General features: G+C 38.5%; 1 protein-coding gene across 1 annotated transcript; it reads left to right on the top strand.

The window, feature by feature from the left end:
- Positions 1–4,571: 4,571 nt before the first annotated feature.
- On the top strand, positions 4,572–11,891 carry bcl6b (BCL6B transcription repressor). The gene is made up of 12 exons (XM_042512257.2): positions 4,572–4,721; positions 5,417–5,494; positions 5,589–5,773; positions 6,473–6,721; positions 6,814–6,936; positions 7,081–7,273; positions 8,357–8,559; positions 9,056–9,162; positions 9,253–9,387; positions 9,469–9,599; positions 9,730–9,867; positions 11,035–11,891. The coding sequence occupies exons 3-12, from the start codon at positions 5,598–5,600 to the stop codon at positions 11,173–11,175; spliced, it is 1,596 nt and encodes a 531-aa protein (XP_042368191.2). The 5' UTR covers positions 4,572–4,721; positions 5,417–5,494; positions 5,589–5,597; the 3' UTR covers positions 11,176–11,891.
- Positions 11,892–16,987: the final 5,096 nt, after the last annotated feature.

Genomic DNA, 16,987 nt, shown 5'->3' with positions numbered 1-16,987 from the left:
ACCAATTTGCTTATAGGTTTTAAAGGGTTAAAGCAGTTTATTCTTGATTTTAGCCATTTCACATTTGGGAAAAAAATGCAACATAAGCAAATAGTAAAAAATACATAACAAAAGAAAAGATGCTAAAATACCTAAACTGAAAATACCTGTTTTACCAATCTATATTGATATTGTTATTTAGCATTAACTAACTTCTGTTAAAGTTTGATTTTAATCATATTTAATGGTATTGTATTTTTGGTTTTAGGGGATACACATTAATATTTTCTCAGCCGGTTTCCGCCCTGTGAGCAGCGGTGAATATGGAGGTCTTTATTATTTTTCAGTTCATGAGATTTGGGTCAACTGTCCCTCTCCTCCTCCTCTTTCTCCTTCCTCTTCCGACTCCACCCAGCATCACGTTGGAGGCCAACAACTAATCACAAAAGAAACAGTTTCATAACTTTATCATTTATGTTTTTTTCTATCTGTGCCAATAAGCGGACAAACGGCCGAGGCGGCTCCCTGGGATATCCCTGCTTCCTCCAGCGGCTCCGTTTGTCCTTATATGTCCACGGGGCGACCACAGGAAGACGAGCAGATCTGTTATTGTTGCAGAGGCCATCAACATCTTTGGCACCAACCGGGGGAGTCACCGGAGTCAAAACTTGAGCCCGTTCGTTATCACATAAACAATTCTGTCCAGGCAATCAGGAAACCACAAGAGACGGGGAACCCCCGCCTTTGTTCTGTCTGACGAGGAGTGACAGCTGATAAATACTCGCTGAAATGTTTAATTTCCTTGTCGAATTTCTCCAAAAAAAAGTTTGTTCTTCATTTGCAGAAAGGTCTTTGAGCTCTTAGAAATAAAGGTTCTAAGAGGGATCATCCTGAAGTGCTGAGGTTTTAATAAGAACCATTTGCCTTTTAGAAAAACAGGTTCTTCAATGGTTGCCTGTAAGAGGGTCCATTGAGAACTGGAACCATGGTTAGTGGGAGAGAGTTCTATGGGTGAGGCATTAAACTACTATTTTAAAGCCGCCCTCTGTGGGTTCTAAATGATATCCTTAGAATATATACGTGTTTTTCGGTGAAACCTCCTGGGCGGGTTCTAGACGAAACCCTTGGAAAATAAAAAGGGTTTGAGGTCGAACCTCCTGAGTGGGTTCTAGATGAAAGCCTTGTAATATAAAAAAAGGATCTCAGCAGAATCCCCTGGGTGGGTCCGAGATGAACCCTTGGAATATAAAAGGGTTCTGGCTAGAATCCCCTGGGTGGGTTCTAGATGAAACCCTTAGAATATAAAAGGGTTCTCTGTGGGACCCCCTGAGTGCGTTCCAGATGAAACCATTGGAATATAAAAGGTTCTAAAAGAACCTTCTGAGCAGGTTCTACGTTAAACCCTTGTAATATGCAAAGGTTCTCGGTAGAATCCCCTGGTGGGTTCTTAATTAAGCTTTTGGAATATAAAAAGGGTTCTCAGTAGAATCCCCTGATTGGGTTCTCGTTAGCTCCCTTAGAAGATGTACACGTTCCAGTTAATAAAAGGTTGGACGAGGCACCAAAAAGGGTTCTCCTACAGACACAAGAACAAGAACCCTATTATGCTTTTGTCATATATCTGAGAGTGCAGTTTGATGGTGAATGGTTCTGCAGTTTCTAAAGAACCGGGTCGTGGTGCGGCTGATGCTCACTGATGGACGAGCTAACACGCAGGAAGTCACTACGAGCGCGTCCGAGCCTCGCCGACCAACGGGATGGACCCAATGGCTTCCGCCCATTGGTGAACCTGTTTAGTAATGTTCTCACTTTTCCTCAGCCGCCCCCCTCATCCGTTCCTCTCACAATGCCTGGAAGTCGCCGAGACCCACATCTCCCTCTCTGTTTTCTTAATCGTTGTTTTCCTTTATGGTTTTTCCTTTTTTTTCTTTAACAAAGCACACAATCGATCCGACCTCCATCCAAACAAATAAAAGCACAAGGACACGCGCACAAGCTGCTCACCACATGCAAACGCTTCACTTCCGACTCGTATTTTTCAAAGGACTTATGTCCAAACATGGTCATGTTGTCTGTTTTTATTGCATGTTTGATTTTTTAAAAATAAAGGTTTATATTTAATGTCTATAAAATTATTTTACCTTTTCAAAATAAGATAAGACCTGTATGGGAGCCCATAATGCCAAAATTAATTTTTGGAAATTTGTTTTTGCACATTTTAAACATGGGCGGATTTCTGCTGACTCACCTCTATTTTGTTTTATTGTTGTTTTGCATCTCTTAGTTTTAGTAGTTAAAGTACTCAGTAGTAGTTTTTCAGCATCTTTTTTTGTGGTCTTGTGTCTCTATTTGTTTGTTTGTTTTTGTGTTTTAATGTCTTTTGAGTCATTTTTTTGTCTTTTAGGGGTACATTTGTGTCTTTTTTGGTTGTTTGTTTTTTGCTTTGCAGTTATTTCGTGTCTCTTTGAGGCATATTTAGGCTTTTTTAGGTTTTGGTTGTTTTGTTTTTTCTTTGTCATTGTTTTGCATCTCTTTGTGGTCATTTTGTGTCCCTCAGAGGTTTATTTGGGTCTTTTTTGTTGTTGTTTTATGTCTCTTTGTAGTTATTTTATGTCTCATTGCAGATGTTTTGTGTCTCTTTGTATTTGTTTTGCATCTCTTTGTGGTCATTTTGTGTCTGTTTTTTTGGTTGTTTTGTGTCTCTGTAATTGTTTTGCATCAAAAAAACAGAATTTACTGTCTGGAAAATAGTAAGAAAATAGTCTTTGGTCTCACAGAGGAAAATATAAACATAAAACCATCACATTAAGAGGACAAAGATCTTTCAATTGTACATCAAACTATCAACAGAGCCACACCCAAAAAGGGCTGCGCCCCAAATTTCTCCTCAAGAATCAACCTTTGTCGTGCTTCATATTATAATCGTTTTTTTTTTTTGTTCAGGCGGCCTTGAAGATTTCTCTCCTCCTTCTTCTCCTTCTGTAAAATACTTTGATGTGAAGGAAATACAGTTCATAGTTCACTTTTGCGGCGCCTCAATTAGCCGTCGTGCTCCTGTGTGGACTGCAGCGAGGATGAGGCGACTTTCCGCTTGTTTTTCAGTCATTGGTGACCTCTGCGCCCTCGTCCCCTCGCTCCACTAACCCCCTCCACCTCCATTCCTCCTCCCTTGTCTCCTCTATATTATTGACGGATGTCCTGCGCAGGCGTTTTCATCCATGTCTCTAAGCGGCTCTGCAGGATGCTTTCAGTCGATGTGTGTGTGCTGCAGTTCCTGCACATCTGTCGGCTGCATTTCTCTCAGCCGGGGCGGTGCAGAGGTTGTTTTTCAGCACCAGGAGAAGGTGTCTCCCACCTAGAACCATCGATTTGGTCGTGCTTCCTTCCTTTTCGGTCCTCATAACACGACGCCTCTGCTCTCGGGCAGCAGGCCAGAAGCTTCCGGACACTGTTGTTGTGGAGCGCTTACTAATGCCCACTTAACTCTTTGAAACCTGGAGCAACATGACTTTTCTTGTGCTGCTTTCAGATACCTTTTACAAGTGTTGACACCTTTGAGCCTTCAGCTAACTAGTGTGATTTCTAGTAAAAATATGGGAAAAGGGCGATGAGCAACTAGGTAAAAAAAAAGTTCCAGAAATGGCAAGAAATCTGTAGATTTTTAAAATGATTTAAAAACTAGGGAAAATGTCTATGAAGTTCGTACTTACAATAAAAATATATATTTTTTTGCACTTTTTCTAATCATTTTCCTTTTTTTATTTCTTTTTTACTATTTTATAAACTAATTTCAGGTCATTTTCTTGTACTTTTTTACACTACAAAGTTATTGCTTATAAGAGAGCGGGTTGCATGCATGTATGACGCAGATTTTTACAATTGAATAATGTAAGAATTATTTTTGGTCTAAAATTATTAGATAGATAAATTATTAAATAAATGAAAAATAAATAAATCAGAGTAACAATAAATAAAATAAAATAAAATAAAATAAAATAAAATAAAATAAAATAAAATAAAATAATACATTTAAATGTATTATTTCAATTTTTAAAAAAAATCTATATAATGTTAATTTCTCATGGAGCCACTGCAGAGCGGCTAAAGAGCTGCATATCTCCAGAGCAGTAGGTTACCTACTCCTGCACCAATCAATCAATCAATCAATCAGCAGAGCAAGCTCAAAACTCCCCTAATAAGACAGAAACTCTACAATAAGGGCCAGCTTGTTTATCAAACAATGCGTTGGTCTTCCAGTTTCCTCAGAGCAGCTTCCTCTGTCCTGGAGAGGGTTGGAGGCTCGGAAAGCGTTGGTGGGGGAAGACTGATGCTCTCTGGCTTACCCCTGGACAGCCCGGCACGTACCGCTGTCCCGGAGGGTCCTCGTATATATTTTCTCAACGTGGCACAAAAACACACAACGCTTTCCTGCCATTACTTTGCACGGAGCGATGGGGGTTTAGAAAAACTAATAGGGCCACTAAAAATACTGGCCTTTCCTGCGCTGCTTCCAGAGTACGCGTGGGCCATTGAGGAAAGAGGAAACGAGCAGCCCTGGTAGTACGGGGGCTTCCTGCACGACGTTATAAAGAGCTCCCTCCCTCCGGGCTGCGCTCACAGACCAGAGCCAGCGGAGTCTGCGGCCGGGCCCCTGCTCCACAGCTTTGACTACAGACCAGAGACTGAGCCGCGGGGTTTGACGCCAGCGCGGTGCACGCCGGTTCTCGTCCCTGCTGGTCGGGGTGAGCTGGAAAATTATTTTCTCAGTGTCTTTTTATTTTTTTTAATCCTCAGATGACTGCTTTTTTAGGAATAATTTGTTTGTTTTTAAGCGGAAATGTTAATGATTTCTTGATTTATCCTGTATGTATAGGTGTGATAATTAATATCATTATTCTTTTTCACTTGCTTTTTACTTTTTTTCCCCAGATATTTCTCCCTTGCTTTTTTCAAAAATAATAGTAATTGTAATTATAATTATAAACATAGTTTTCTAGAATTTTTTCCTATTTTCATATTATTATTATTAACCCTTTGAAATCTGATTAAAGGGACTTACTAAAGGGACTTAAGGGAAGATTTACCTGGAAGTCTGTAAAATGAATAAATAAAAACAAACAAAAATAAAAAGAATCTTAAAAACATAAGGAAATGTCCTTAAAAAGTCTCATAATTTTGTAAAATTACTATAAATATGTAATTGTGATAATAATAATTATTATACTTTTTACATAGCTTTCTGTGCCTCAATTTAAAAAAAAAAATCTAAATCTAATTGATTTCTTTTGTAGGAGTGGCTTGCATTTAAGATTTTTTTGCAACATTTAAGTCTCGATGAGCTCTCAGTATTCACGACTTCTCTGCATGTTCCAATAATGTTGCAATAATGTGAGTTCATCTTAATGAAAGAGTGGATGTTTCTTGTTCCCTCCTGCAGGTACGAGTAGGGAGCTGGTCTCACCTAACAGATGTGTCTGGGACACTCCAGTCTATTTATTTAATCAAAGACACAAAGGTAACTCACTGTGCTTTAGATTTTAAAGAAAATCTAAACATGCAAACATAAAATTAAGTGCTCAGTTGCTTCATATATGATGCCTTCTCCACAGACACAGAGGATGGAGGTTTTGGAGGGATACAGGGCTGAGGGATACGTGAAGGAGTTCACACGCCACTCCAACGACGTGCTGCTGAACCTGAACGAGCTCCGGCACCGCAACATCCTGACTGACACCACACTGGTTGTTGGAAATGTGCACCTACGGGCGCACTGTGCCGTGCTCGTGGCCTGCAGGTCAGTGCAAAGGCCAGCGCAACAACAGTGCTGATTGATGCAGTTTTCAAAGGATTTATTCGGTTGATATTAACCTGATTTTCTGTATTTTTTGTCACTTTCTTCATGTTGTTACCTCACAGTTGCTTTTTGGCTCTCTCAGTTTCACATGTCCTCCTTTTTCCTGCTTTCCACTGAGGTCATCCATTGTCTTACTCGTCCCATTCATTCTCCACCATTTCTGCCTTTCATCTGTTATTTAAAATTGCACATTACAGAATTATTATTTTTTTTTACCACTTTTTCCATGTCCATACTTTATTTTCCTTTATCCTTCTTTTTAAAAATTGTTGTTACTATTTTTATTTTTATTTATTTATTTATTTATTTTTAAACAAATTTTTGGTTAATTTCTTCTTTTGCTGCTTATTTTCTTCTTCCCATGTTTTTGAAAGAAATCACACCAACATGCTTATGTTTCAATTGCTTATTGCTTAATAAAAATGTAAAAAAAAAAAAAAAAAAGTGGAAAATGTACAGACAACTATACTGATATGTATTACTAAATGTATTTATTTATTGATTAATTTTTTACTTCATTCGTTATATTTTAGGTAGTTTGCTTGCAACTTATTCCCATGCTTTTCAAGAGATCAACCTAATTATCTCAGGTTTAAAGGGGCTAAACTCATATTTCTGTCTTCCCCTCTCTCCTCTCAGTGGCTTCTTCTACTCGCTGTATTCCCGCCGCATGTTGCTTCAGGGGCGTGGCAGCAGCGGGGAGCAGCTCATGACCGTGTCCCTCCCCAACACCTTGGACCCCTCCAGCGTCTCCCTGCTGCTCGACTTCATGTACACCTCCCGCCTCCCTCTGACCCCGAGCACCGTCCCCGGGGTGCTCACTGTAGCGACATACCTGCAGATGGACCACGTGGCCGACACCTGCCGGGATTTCATGCAGCGGCACTGGTGAGGGATAAATTATTTCAAGAATCATGAATACTTTTATTATGAAAAATGTGATTTAAAGTGTTTTTCATGAGTGTTTTTTTGTTTTCCAGCAGGGAGAGTGCAAGACACCCTCAACTGGAGCTGGACTCCAGGGTGTCCGTCGCCTCTGTGGCACCCAAAGGAGGGGACCTGCCCAATCCAGGCCCCCCGAGATTACTCCCACCAGCAACAAGGTACGAGATTTAAATGAACCAAATGCGGGCGTGACTTTGGGGTTTTGTTTACAGATTATCACAAGTGCAGCTGCTGCCGTTTGCGTGCCTTTTGTCTGTCGACAGGTTTAGCTCATTACAGCACTTCCTTTGTTTCTCCTGCAGGGTCCCAGCGGAGGTCGGGGGCTCTCTCAAGCCAGGGGCTTTCCCGACCTGCCAGTCCGGGTCGAAGGAGTTCAAAGGAGAGCCTGAGTCGCCCCTCATGGGCAGCCCGACCCCTTCTCCTGACAGCCCCGCCCGCTCCAGCTGCCAGCCAAACTCTCCGGCCGAATCCAACACGTGCAACAAAAACTTTGTGGTGAGTTTAAAGATTTCATTATGCTTATTTTCAGGTTCTAATAGTTGTATTTTGGACTTTCCTAGAACATGTTTGCATGCTTTAATGGTCAAAAAAGATATTACTTTCCTCATACTGACTGAACTGGAACACCTGTATGCAGCCTCTGTCTGAAATGCTTACTCCCTTTAACACCTGCATCAGAAAAAGCATTTTTGGTTCGTCCACATCTCAGCGTCTCTGCACCATCACTTGGCGGGTTTCCATTAACCCTAAAATTGCGTAAATTTAAATTGCTAATATCAAATACGCCTAACGAAAGCACATCAATATCGAAAAAACTCCCATTTATCAAAATGTTTTTACGCTTGCAAGAGGTGGTATTTCAAGTGATTTGAAAAAGCAATGGAAACACTTTTTTGGGCTTTTCTAGGTCACATGATGCTACGGCTATGTGCTTGTCAGTAGGAACTGGCTCCCTCATGATGCAGCAGGAGCTACAAGAGCTGTTATTGCATCACATAACACTTGAAAAGTTGCGCGGATCATCCAGAAGTTTTGAATCCACAATTTCTCTGTGAAATCGTGAACTATCACCTCCCAGAAATCCCTTCAAACGCTTAAGGGGCTCGCCTTTCCATTAAGGCTCCAGAACACGCCTATGTCCCCTTCGACTGGAAATAATGACGGCTAGTGCGGTGGCTGCAATACAAATAAAGCTGCTAATGTTTTGAACATCCATCGCCATGGTTACTGGATTGTTATCCCCAGAGGAGAAGTTGCGTAACATCCCTCGGTTGAAATGCAGTCATCTCGCAATTGTGTTTTATCCCGAAAATATCGCTTAAGTTTTGCACAAATCTGTGCCGCTAGAGGATGACTAACGGAGAATAGTGACACTTTCTACCCTGAAAACATCAAGAAAAGCTTCTAAACACAACCAGACACGTTCCTTTAAAAGTTATCCATTTTCATACAAACACAAGGAGCCTGAAAAGACTCATTTTCACCAAGCAGCATTACAGACAGTCTATATTTACACTGAGAAGTATTGTTTTACATTGAAATTCTTGTCATTGTACTGGGTTTTCTTTATTTCTCCAGAGCGATATCAAAGCCACGCCCGACCCGAAGGCTTGCAATTGGAAAAAGTACAAGTACATCGTCCTCAACCCTCTCTGTGCAGCCACCACAGTGAAGGAGGAAGAGATAGAGGAACCGCAAAGTCACACATCACCTGACAGGATGGGCCCGACACCCAAAGCAACAGAGGCGTGGTCTGGAGAAGTGCCCGGTCAGATTGATAGGTAAACTTCAATAATGCAACCCACTCTCCAGAAATAATGTTAACATTTTCTGCAAACCGCCAATATGTTACATTTGTACTTTCTTATGTCGTGGGTACCTTGAAACTTTACGTTTATTTATGTTTCAATGACGTTTTGGTTAACATGTTGTTAGGTTTAGGCACAAAAACCAATAGGTTATGGTTAGGAAAAAAATCATGTTTTGTCTTAAAGACCACTTTTGGTGGCACTATCTTTGCAGGAAATGTAGGTTAGCAAAAACAAATGCTTTTCATGACCTATCTCCACTGTAAAAGAGAGCTGGAAATGTCCCAACTTTTCCCTAAAAAGACCCAGTTTTGTTGCAACAAACGCCATAAAAAAGGCAGCTCTTGTACTGCGTCACTTTCAAAACATTAATATTAAACTTACAAATGTAACATTTTCATGATTTGCAGAAATGTGCATCATTTTCTTGAGTTTTTGCAAATATGAAACATGCGCCTCTCTTCATCAGACAGGGGCAGGCCTCCTGCTACGAGGTTTCTGGCCGAGCCCCTCCCCTTGGGCCACCGCCCTCTGTGGATCACCCGACAGCACCTCCCGCTCACAAGGAGGGAGCAGGTAAATGCAAACCTCTTCCCTACTGCAGAAATCTCACTTTTTAACACATTTTCTTTTTCAAACACGTTTGTATTTTGTCTCTTTATTCAGTCTCACCCTGCACCGTTTTCCCAAACCTGCACCCCACTGATCCAGAAGCGGCCCAACATGTCATCAAACGTGAGAACTACTATGTGCCTTTCTGTTATTCGGGAAACCTTCAAGGAACCAAAACTGTCTGCCCAGGTGAGGCTATAAAAACAATCTCTTTCACATCCTCTTTGTCTTTTTAAAACGAATACTTGACGCTCACATTTGCCTCTGAAGGTGACAAGCCGTACCGCTGCAACGTGTGCGGCGCCCAGTTCAACCGACCCGCCAACCTGAAGACTCACTCTCGCATCCACTCTGGAGAGAAGCCGTACCGCTGTGACACCTGCGGCGCACGATTTGTTCAGGTGAGGGTTAACTCTATGTGTTTGAGGGGAGAGGAAGTGCAGTTAGAGAACATTTCCTCTTTTTTTATAACAGTGATATACAGTAACGTCATAAATTTAAAAAAAAAACCTGTTTGGTTGGTCTTGTTAGGTTGCCCATCTGAGGGCCCACGTTCTGATCCATACCGGGGAGAAACCGTACCCCTGTCACACCTGTGGCACCCGATTCCGCCACCTGCAGACCCTGAAGAGCCATCTGCGCATTCACACCGGAGAGAAGCCTTACACGGTGAGTCAGAAAACGCTTTCCTGTTTAATCATTGCTATATATATCACACAAAAAAAGTACAGTCGCCAGAGGAAAATGTTGCTGATGCACGTTTCTACAAAGCATGGATATTATTATTTTTAACAACACGTGGGCACATTTCCAGTTTAGATTATTGCAGTTTTTTTTACTAAGATTGGGACATTTCCAGCTGTGTTTGTTTTGACAAAACTGGGTATTTTTTAACGGTAGGTCAGGACATCTCCAGCCATGTTTGTTCCAACAGACGGGGTATTTTTTAACAGCACGTCAGGACATTTGCAGCTGTGTTATTTGTGTCAGAACTGGGTATTTTTAACCACATACTGGGAAATTTCCAATTCTGCTTGTTGTGATAAAACCTTGTAATTTTTAACAACCTGTCAGGACATTTTCAGCTGTGTTTATTGTGACAAAACCAGATATTTTTCAACAGCATGTTGGGAAATTTCATGCGTGTATGTTGCAACAAACGGGGTAATTTTCTAGTTGTGTTTGTTGTAACAGACCAGGAAATTTTTAAGAACATGTAGGGTCATTTCCAGCTGTGTTTGTTCAGACAAAACCGGGTATTTTTTAACAAAAGGTTGGGACATCTCCAGCCATGTTTTTTTTTTCAACAGACTGTGTAATTTCAAACAGCATATCAGGATATTTCCAGCTGTGTTTGTTATGATAAAACTGGGTATTTTTAACTACACGCTGGGACATTTCCAGTCCTGACAAAACCTTGTAATTTTTAACTACATGTTGGGACATTTTCAGCTGTGATTATTGTGACAAAACCGGGTCATTTTCAACATGTCAGGGCATTTTAAGCCATGTTTATTGCACCAAACCCAGGTATATTTTAACAGCACATTTACAGCTGGCGTTTTCCTATCTCTAACCTGTTTTGGTTTTTTAGCTAAAACCTGCAGTTTTGTAATATCATAAAATTGAAAATAAAAACCTGAAGCATAAAGTTTTAACATATAGCTGCTACTTATTAAACATGCAAATTTAACACATGAAATGTAGCATATCCTTGGTTTGCAGAAACGTACTATGTCAGCATTTACTGCGGCGTTTAACAGATACTTAGAAAGTAACACACAGGAGATCATGTCTTTCCACGGATGTTTAATCTGTTGACCTCTCGTTCTGCAGTGTGAGAAGTGTGACCTGCACTTCCGCCACAAGAGTCAGCTGCGTCTTCACCTGCGGCAGAAACACGGGGCCGTCACCAACACCAAGATCCGCTACAAGGTCCTGACCGAGCCCTACCAGCCCATTCTGCAGGCCTGCTGAAGACGTCGGACCACGTTAATGAGAATATCTAAATCCTATCTGTGAGAAAATGTCAAATTTGGTGAATTAATTTCAGCGATTTTAAATTATTAGCACCTGGTTATTAACACATTTTAATAGACTTGTTATTTTGGACATCACATAAAAATATTAGAATAGATTCCAATTGGAGAAAAGAGACTTTTTTTTTTTTTTATCGGCGTGTTGTTGGATGAGGTTTGGAGCTTGGAGGTAATTATTAGCATGAATCAACAGGTTTTAGGAGATGATGGTTAAGAGAAGTGTTTTTGAAGGTTTGTGAAGGGATGAAAAGAAGGGAACGAGACATGGAAAGAAAGGTAAAATATTTTGGCACATGCTGAATTTTGAGGAAGTTTGTGAACGGTTTGAATGGAAGATAAAGCAAGTTTGACGAAGGAGAGGTGGCGATTTTGGAGTAAATTAAATCTGGCTTCCTCGAAAATATATATTTAACTCAGATTTATATTAAACTTGAGGCCTGGAGCCTGTGATACCTGTTGTCATAGTCCAAGCAGGCAAAGGACTTCTTGTACTGAGGGTAAAGACGAGGAATTAATGATATAGTTGAACATGAACATTTTATTGAAGATGACTGTAAGCAATTGGTTAATAATATTACAGTTGTGTTTGTATGAGTTAATTTGCTGGACAAAGATGGTTTTGTACTAAATTAAATCATTTTTATACGAATTGGAGCTTTGGTGTCAGTGTTTCATTAAATATACTCAGAGACATGTAGTGAAATGTTGCAAGAAAATAACATGACAATTAAAAAAGTTAAAAAAAAAAAAAAAAAAAAGAAAATTACCTAAACAATGAAAATAAAATCTATTTTTTATAGTATAATTTAGAGTATAGCTTTCTGGACATTTTTCCAAGTTTTTCGTTGTATTTTAAAAAAATAAAGTCTAATAATCTCTCATGCAGCTTTAAAAGAAATCAGACCTTTTTTTCTGACATTTTCTGAGGTTAACATGCTTGTGAAAGGCCTCAACCAAACAGACATCAATCCAGGTTTCAAAGGGTTAACCCTCTGAAACGCTTTGGCTTGATTGCTTTGAAAACATGAGGGGAAATAACCCCAAAAATCTGCAAGAATTTTTTACCTGAAAATTTATAAATAAATATGCAATAATGATAATTATAAATATTGTTTGTCCCTAGTTTTTTTTTCTCCTCAGCTTTTTTGAAATCATTTCCTAAATCTACTAATGTCTTTAAATGTCTTTTTATCTGAAAGCAATAAAAAAATGAATATTGCTCATATGAAAATGCTCACCAGTTGCTCGGCACATGTTTAAGCTCTCTGTCACACTTCAACCCTTCAGCCTTTCTCCTCCCTGAACTTCCTTCCTCTCATTAACACGCATTTTCTACCCATGAATCATCTGTTCGGTCAAATCTGTCCCGCCATTTTCCAGAGTTTGTGTTTGGTTGCTTTTGTGGAAACAATGAAGCCGAGGGCACCTGTTTCCTCCAGGTTCCTGATGCCCAAATCTACCAGTTTAAAAAAAAAAAAAACGTGTATGAGCTGGCTGGTGCTTCCTGAAGGTGAGGAGGGGGTGAGTTTGGAGACTCCTGCTGAACTCTCCCACCCTCTGTCATCCCTGCTTCCTGCTCCCTGATGAGTTGTGGCTAACTGTGCTCATTGTCCAAACTCAGCAGACAAATGTTGGAAGTCTGACGGGACTTTCCAGCCTCTCTCCTCCTCCTCCTCCTCCTCCTCCTCCTCCTCCTCTGCCTGCACTGAAAAAATTAAACCTATGACATGTAGTTTTTCCCCCTCATCAATTTGTGGCCTGTGACACCTTCTCAGTTCTCTAAAGCTACAAAGAATTTCTGTGGAGCAGATTTCAGGAAGTGAATATGATTTTTTTTGTTTAAAAAAAGGCCTGTATTGTATTTCATGAAGTGCATAATACTGGAAATCTTTCAGTAATTCTTTCAGTAATATATATTGGTGAAATGTGTTTTGGGAAAGGCAAATTGCAGCTATTGGAGGTTCCTTTCTTTGCACTTTTCTAGTTTGTGTCTGTCCTGCTGTCGGGTATGAATCATCAGAATAAACTATGTGGAGTAGGTCATTTTGTCAGGTATAAAATATCTCTCAGAATGTATTACCGCTTGTATAAATGCAGTAATTATGATTCATGTCATGAAATGTTCCCCTTGTTGAACACAAATAATTTGAAAAATTACTTTTATACAGATAAATTAAGATTGGAAACCCTTGCTGTAATTGCACTGCATTAGTTAAGTCCTGCATGTCCTCTGACACCAATCTGATGACCTCTGCTGGACACATTTATGCTCCTCTCACTGCATCCACTATGCAAGATTTTAGTGCAAAGTAAAGAATGCACATGTATATAGTGTTAAAGAATTTCAGCAGAGTTTAGCACTTTAAAGAGTTTTAAAAAAAAAAAACACAAAACAACAAATAAATAAATAATGATAATAATAATGATGATGATGATAATGATAATGATAATGATAATGATAATGATAATGATAATAATAATAATAATAATAATAATAATAATAATAATAATAATAATAACATTTTCTGAATATTTTCCCCATTTTTTGTGTATTATTTACAGAATCTCTATCTCTCTCCTTAAAACTTAATTTTTAGGCCATGTGTAGAACAAAAAGTTTCTCATTATTTTTTGTCCATCTTTTCTTTAAAAAAAAAAGAAATCTAACCAGTTTATTATAAACACTCTTAAAGGCTTTCTTTTAAAAATCATCTTTTAAATCAACTGCCAAAAAAATCAAATAAAATTGTAATTGCATGTTAAATTATTATTATTATTATTATTATTATTATTATTATTATTATTATTATTATTATTATTTTACATGTCTGACCTCTGTGCATCTTTTTTTAGAATTCAGATGTCAAGTACACGCACATGTGGATCATGACATATATTTAATTTTGTTTTTTTGTTTGCAGCATATAAAATAGCCACTGTCACTTGCCTAATATTCTAAATTAGGGACATCTAAAGAGGTAAACATGACAGTGCAGTAAAGTGGTCTGACTGAAACATGAAGTGGACACATAAGCAGCTGCCAGTAGCTGGAGCCAAACACCAGGCTGATGACCAGATGGCGCCGCGCAGCTCCACCAATAAAATGCTGTAAAACAAATGAATAAGCAACCAGGGAGATGGAAACACAAAGCAGCCAGGCATGATATAATAATGTCTTTTTGACATGCACTCACCCTCCTCTCCACAGTCATTTGAGTCCACATTAATATACAATTATTCATCAGGAAATGTTTAATATTATGTTACACACAGATGAGTATTTCTGCAGCACAACAACACGCTCAGCAACAAAAGAGTCAGAGAAAACCAGTGAGCACTAAAGAAAGGGTCCCATTTCTGAGCTTCTGCTGTTAATTAATACCAACTTTTATCTGCCTTTAGCACATACTGTGGGTGCTGTTTCTCAATAACTTGCTTTATGCTTTTTAACGCACTTTTAGTGTTTTAACTTTATTGTTTAATTTTAATTTCATATTTGTGTTTATTTATTTATTTCCCCCTCTGACCCGTGGTTTCCATGTGCTGTATATTGATTTTTATCTTTTTATTTTATTTTATATTATTTTATTTTATTTATAAATATATACCTCTATATATTGTTGGGTTTTAATTTTTAGCATCCTTCCATGTCAAGCACTTGAGCTGCATTTTATGTATGAAAGGTGCTATACAAATAAAGGTTATTATTATTATTATTATTATTATTATTATTATTATTATTATTATCATTATTATACATTCAGACAAGGGAGTTTGGGGGAAACACTAATACTTATATTTACATTTTAAACTCTGGATTTGATTTTTTTTAGTAAAGTTTTTTTTTGTTTAAAGAAAGGTGCCTTTGTATTCAGTTCAATGTTCAATTTGTTAATGAAAGAATCATTTTAGGACATTTATTTTAGGACTTTTCTAGGATTTGAGGACGTATCTCCTGGCTTTTAGTATATTTATAGGATTTATGGGCATTTCTATGATTTCAGGATATTTCTATAATTTTAGGACATTTCTAGGATTATAGGATTTTCCATTTCAACCCTTTCTATGACAGGTTTTTGTCATGACGCCATTATGTTTTTAGACAAGAAAACATAATAAATGTATTAATATCAATATACCATGTATATGTCAATGATTAGCACAACATTGGTTGTGACAGTGCACCTGGTGGAAATAGCATGTATTTTATGACGCCATCAAGTGGAAAATAGTAAAAACTACATTACAATGCCTGTTTTTATGCTTTGATGTGCTGTGGGGTCCAAAATTGCATGTTTTTTTTCCCCCTAATTTTTTTTTTTTTTTAGTATTTTTCTTAATTACATAATTTTAATACTTTTATCAATTATTTTGGTTTACTGGCTTACATAACCTCTTAGCTAAGGTGGTACAGATTTTAAAGATATAAAGCATTTGAAGATACTGTATATGGCTACTCCAAAAATTGACATCACAATAACCAAAAATACTGGTATAATACAACACATTTCTCTGATTTTAGGACATTTCTAGAATTTTAGTAGGCTGTGTATCTAGGATTTTCAAACATTTCTATTATTTTAGGACATTTATTTATTTATTTCCAAATTTATAGGATTTTAGGACATTTTGTGAAATTTGCGGACACTTATAGGATTATAAATGCATTTCTTGGATTTTAGGACATTTCTCCAAAATTAGGACATGTCTGGGGTTTTAGTTCTTGGACTTTAGGACATCTCTAGGATTTTTTGGACATTTCTAAGACTTCAGGACATTTTGGGGATTTTAGGACCTTTCTAGGATTTTAAGACATTTCTTGAATTTTAGGACATTACTAGGATTGTAGCACATTTCTGGGATTTTAGGACATATCTTGGATTTGAAAACATTTTTATGAGTTTAGGACATTTCGTGAACTTTAGGACATAGGATTTTAGCTTATTTCCCACTATAAATCACTTTATTAGAAATGTCTGCAAATAGATGCCCCAAAATACTTCACACTGGACCAGTAAGTGAAGTTTTTTAATGCAGGGTGTTGCCTTTGACAGTACTTTTTTACACAGTGTTTTTGCCAAGTTTATTTAAGCAGGCCTTAAAGGTATAAATACCACTATTCCAGCAGTGATTGTACATTAGAGCGCAATACCACCTATACAGATGTGTTATAAATGTACTTTACGTATAGTTTATTGTACTGTAACATGACCAAAAAGGAGGACAAATAATCCTAACAGCAGTAAAAGAAGAAAAGCACGATACTGAGTGCTGTATTCTTGATTATGATATTATGAAGTAGACCGTGCAGTTTTGATGTTGTTGTTTATGCTGATTGTGACACAGTAAACGTGCTCCCATTAGGAGTAGTAATGGTTCCTCGCACAGAGGCATGTGCCCTACATCTGCACTGTTTACAGCCCCTCGCCCTCCACACCGCCTGCCGCGTGCCTTCAGAGCGCGAGCAGGACAAATGACGTCACCGTCCCGGAGCACGTTGAAATGTGCATGCCGAGGCTTTGCCGCAGCCGTAAATACGAGGTAAAAGGAGCAGCAGAAACAGCCCCCGTGTTTCGTGCACGGGTAAAGACAAGATAGGGCAGATTTTCCTTCTCCTATAGCAACATTCATCTAAATCCTCACACACCACGACTGGTTTCAAATACACAAAAGTAAATATAATCTGTGCAACTGTGATTTCAAAGTATAACACTTGCTACTAATGGTGTCTATTACAGCAGGGATACTCC

Source organism: Plectropomus leopardus, chromosome 23 (assembly GCF_026936395.1).
Source record: "Plectropomus leopardus strain MGB_pleo_1.0 chromosome 23, ASM2693639v1, whole genome shotgun sequence".
Lineage (NCBI taxonomy): Eukaryota > Metazoa > Chordata > Actinopteri > Perciformes > Serranidae > Plectropomus > Plectropomus leopardus.
The sequence above is the reverse complement of the archived record's forward strand: the minus strand, read 5'-3'. Positions and strand labels throughout refer to the sequence as shown.